The following is a 3,796-nucleotide window of genomic DNA, read 5'->3' on the forward strand; positions in this document are numbered from 1 at the left end:
CTGCAGCAGCTGCAGCACAACGGGCGGCCCCAGGTCCCCCATCCCTGTCTGCAGCACCGCCAAATCCCCCGATCCCAATTGCTGCAGGGGTGGCAGCACCGGGACTGCAGCCACCACCTGCTGCAGCCCCGGGCTCACGGCCTGAGGTGTCCCGGGGGTCCTGCCCCCCCCCGACACCGTCTCTGGGCTCACGGGCTGTTGCCCACCGCCCTTCAGCTGCAGCGTCTCCAGGTCCTCCGTGGCCACCACCAACTCCTCCTCCGTCTGCCACGTCTCGTGGGGCTGCCTGTGGCACAGCGTGGGGGTGGAGGGTCGGGTGGGGGGTGGAGGGGGTCCGGTCCCGTGTGGGGCGTGGGGGTAAAAGGGGGCGTCGACCGTCCGATCTATACGCGGATGAGGCGCTGGTTCAGGTACTCCTTCTTCTTGGTCAGGATCCCTGGGGGCACGGAGGGCAGTTGGAAGGGGGCAGTGGGCGCTGCCCCCACGCCGTGCCGTGCTGCAGCACGCCATACCCTCATGCCGTTGGCTGTAGTAGGGCCCGAAGGCTTCGTCCCGGGCAATGTCAGGGTAGAGGAAGAGCAGTGGGTTCTCGGGGATGTTCTCCTCTGCCAGCAGTTGGTAATCACGGATGATGTCGGGCAGCGCCAGCGATGCCAGCTCGGCTGCGGTGTAGGGGACGACAGCACGGAAGGCGGGGGGTCCTACGGGGGTGGGGGTGGGAGGTCAGGCGGTGGGTGTGAGGTCACACCGAGGGGGGGTCCGGGGCCGCACTCACCGCTCTCAGGGTGCTCCACCCAGGTGCAGGTGACCCCCCCCAGCACGCTCTCGCTGAACCGAATCAGGAACGTCCCCGACCGCTTCACCTTCAGCAGTTTCTTTTCCTGTTTGCGGCTCACGAAGCCCAGGATGAGCCTGGGGGAGGGGGGCAGGGCACGGTCAGCTCCTGCAGCCCCACAGCCTGACCCCCCCCCCAGCCCCACAGCCGTACCCATCCTTCCAGAGCTGCTTCAGGTGGTCGTGCAGCAGCGCCAGGATCCCATCCAGCCAGGCCCAGAAGGAGAAACCTGCAGCACCGTCCTGCAGGATGGGGACGTGGGGATGTGGGACGGGGACGTGTGAGATGGGGACGTGTGAGATGGGGACGTGTCACATAGGATGGGCGCTGCTCACCTTGGAGAACTTGGTCCAGGGCAAGGCACTCTCCGGAGATGGCTTTGAGCCTGGGGGAGGGGAGTGGGGTGAGTGAGGGGGCTGGGCTGTGGCTGGGGGGCTCAGGGATGCAGGGCCGTACCGAAGAGCTTCTCAGCCAACATGTGCAGGTGCTCCTGGCTCAGGCCCCGCTCAGCTGTGCTCTGGAACTGCCAACTCAGAACCTCCGCCAGCCGGGGCCATGGGGCTGGGGGTGGTGTGGAGAAGAACTGCTGGTCCTGTAGGGATGGCACCGGTGAGATGGATGGGGGGACTGGGCAGGGATGGGAAGGGGACACACGGGACAGATGTGATACAGAAAATGGAATAGGACATGGGGTGAGACCAGCACAGGGGACAGAGTATGGGAACAGACATAGCAAAGAACACAGAGACAAAACAGGGACGGGACATTAGGACTGGGATATGGGGCAATGGGTCGGGCAGGGGTATGGGGGTAGAGGGGACAGCGTGGGAGCTGCTTGCCTTGGGGTTGGGGCTCAGCATGTTGAACCAGAGCACGGAGGCCCAGGCGCTGGAGAGCTGGTTGTTGTTGGAGATGATGACGAAGGGCAGCGTGGAGGTCTGTAGGGGGAGTGGGGATCATTACAGGCAGCCCCAACACCCAGACACTCCCCCCAAAAAAAACCTCACCTCCAGCTTCAGCTCCAGCCCGCAGTATGCATACGCCAGTGTGAAGGTGATGAGGTGAAGCTCCTCAGTCACAGCCAGAGGACCCTGCACAGGATGGGAACCTTCACCCACTGCTCACCCTGTGCCCCCTCCCCAAAACCCACACCCACCTCATTGGTGCCTCTGCTGCCTTTGCCCGATCCTCCGCCCTTCTGTTCTTTCAGTGTCTGTGGGGGGTGGGGAAGGTCAAAGTGGGGCTGGGCTCAGGTGGGGGTTGGGATGGAGCAGACCCAAGCGGGGGTCCCAGATGGGGAGGACCCAGTGCAGGAAGGGGGGGTGCGTACGAGGTACTGGAAGTCGCAGACCAACCCCTCCCGGGGGCTGTCCCCAACCAGGACGGTTTTGCTGCTCGAGGTCAGAATGTTGAATTTGCGGAACCTGTGGGGCACAGGGAAGATGCAGGTAGGGGGCTGCTGCAGCCGACACCCCCTGAGGATGCTGATACCCCTCTGGGGACACCAGGTCCCATTCCTGCCACCACTGCTGGTACTCAGCTCTCACCCTCGCGTCTTCGGCAGGTCCCTGCAAAAGGCAACACGGTGTCAGCTGTGAGCATGGCCCAGGACCCTAACGGGGGGTGGTGGGACCCGGACCCCGACCTGTCGATGTGGATGTTGGCCTCCATGCGGTGGTTGCGGTCATGCAGGCGGACCAGCAGGCGGGCGCGGGTGCAGAACTTGTTGGCTGTGCGCAGCACCAGCGGGCGGCTTGGGGGTGTTGGGCATGCAGGGCTGCTGCTCCACCACGAAGGCACTGCAGGTGGGGAGGGGGGTGTCTCAGAACAGCTCCATCCCATCCCCAGCTCCCCCCACGCTGTGTCCCCCACCTCTGCAGCAGGCAGGTGAGCTGCTCCTGCAGCCGCTTCTCCAGCAGTGGCAGCTCTGACTGCAGGGGGTCCTGCTCGTAGGTCACCTTTTGCCGCAGCTCGCCCACTGCCCGCAGCAGCTGCAGCAGCTGGAAGAGCCCCTCTCCCAGCGCCGTGAACCTGCAGGCGGTGGGGTCAGCAGGCAGGCCCCCCTGACCTCCCCCAGCTCCCCCACCACCCCTACCAGTCCTGCAGCTGCAGCAGGCAGGTATCAGCGGGGGCTCCCAGGCAGCTGCGCTGCTGCCTCTCATGCCACGCGCTCAGCTCCTGCTGCAGGAAGTCCCGCAGGGTCTCGCTGCGCCCCAGCAGCTGCTGAATCTGTGCCACCACCTCCTGCAGGGACACCGGGTCTGACTGGGGGGCACACTGTAGCTATGCCTCCCCTTCTCCCATGGCCTGGCTCTGCCCTTGCTCACCCGCCGCTGCCGGTCCAGGGACTGCAGCTTGGCCTGGAGCGCTTGGACATGCTGTGCGTACTGCGGGTCGTGGGAGTGGTCCCGGCCTGCAGCGGTGGGGTGGGGTTTTAGGGGGGTGCATGGAGCGCTGGCTGCGCCTCCCCCCCCTCAGATGCAGCCTTACCCGGCATGTAGTACATCTTATAGCTGAAGTCAAAGGTATCCTGGAGGTCTTCCATGTGTCGGAATGCACGCTCAGCTTCCTGGGGAGTGGGGGGGAGTGAGGGACTGTGCACCCCCATAGGGTGGGGGGCTCCGGGGAGACATTACCTGCAGGGCGGTGCGGAACTCGGCCAGGCGCTGCTGGATCTCCCGCTCCTGGCTGCTCTGTGGGGCCGTGCTGGGTGCTGGGGGGTTCTCCGCCTATGAGACGTGGGGGGTCAGGCTCCGGGAGGCTCAGCTCTGCCGGCTGGGGGGGGAACCCACCCTACCTGCCCCTTCGCCTGCGCCCTCCGCAGGATGTACTGCTCCTCCTGCAGCAGATTGGCCACCATGTTGGCAAAGTTCTCGGGGTGCTCCTCGAAGGCAGCCTGTGGTGTGCACGGGGGGCGGAGGGGTGTCAGTGCAAGCAAGCTCCCATTGCATCCATAGACCC

At 65.4% G+C, this 3,796-nt stretch overlaps 1 protein-coding gene across 1 annotated transcript; it reads right to left on the reverse strand.

Moving 5' to 3' along the window:
- Nucleotides 1-383: 383 nt before the first annotated feature.
- On the reverse strand, nucleotides 384-3,753 carry STAT2 (signal transducer and activator of transcription 2). Its single transcript, XM_010727173.2, is given in 19 exon segments — nucleotides 384-436; nucleotides 513-701; nucleotides 776-912; nucleotides 989-1,077; nucleotides 1,171-1,220; nucleotides 1,292-1,427; nucleotides 1,675-1,773; nucleotides 1,843-1,926; nucleotides 1,992-2,048; nucleotides 2,166-2,259; nucleotides 2,383-2,403; nucleotides 2,481-2,602; nucleotides 2,604-2,634; nucleotides 2,708-2,866; nucleotides 2,931-3,079; nucleotides 3,163-3,248; nucleotides 3,326-3,404; nucleotides 3,472-3,564; nucleotides 3,633-3,753. Coding segments are annotated over 19 exon segments (1,791 nt in total). The 5' UTR covers nucleotides 3,696-3,753.
- Nucleotides 3,754-3,796: the final 43 nt, after the last annotated feature.

The sequence above is a fragment of the Meleagris gallopavo genome, unplaced genomic scaffold (genome assembly GCF_000146605.3).
Source record: "Meleagris gallopavo isolate NT-WF06-2002-E0010 breed Aviagen turkey brand Nicholas breeding stock unplaced genomic scaffold, Turkey_5.1 ChrUn_random_7180001874167, whole genome shotgun sequence".
Classification (NCBI taxonomy): Eukaryota; Metazoa; Chordata; class Aves; order Galliformes; family Phasianidae; genus Meleagris; species Meleagris gallopavo.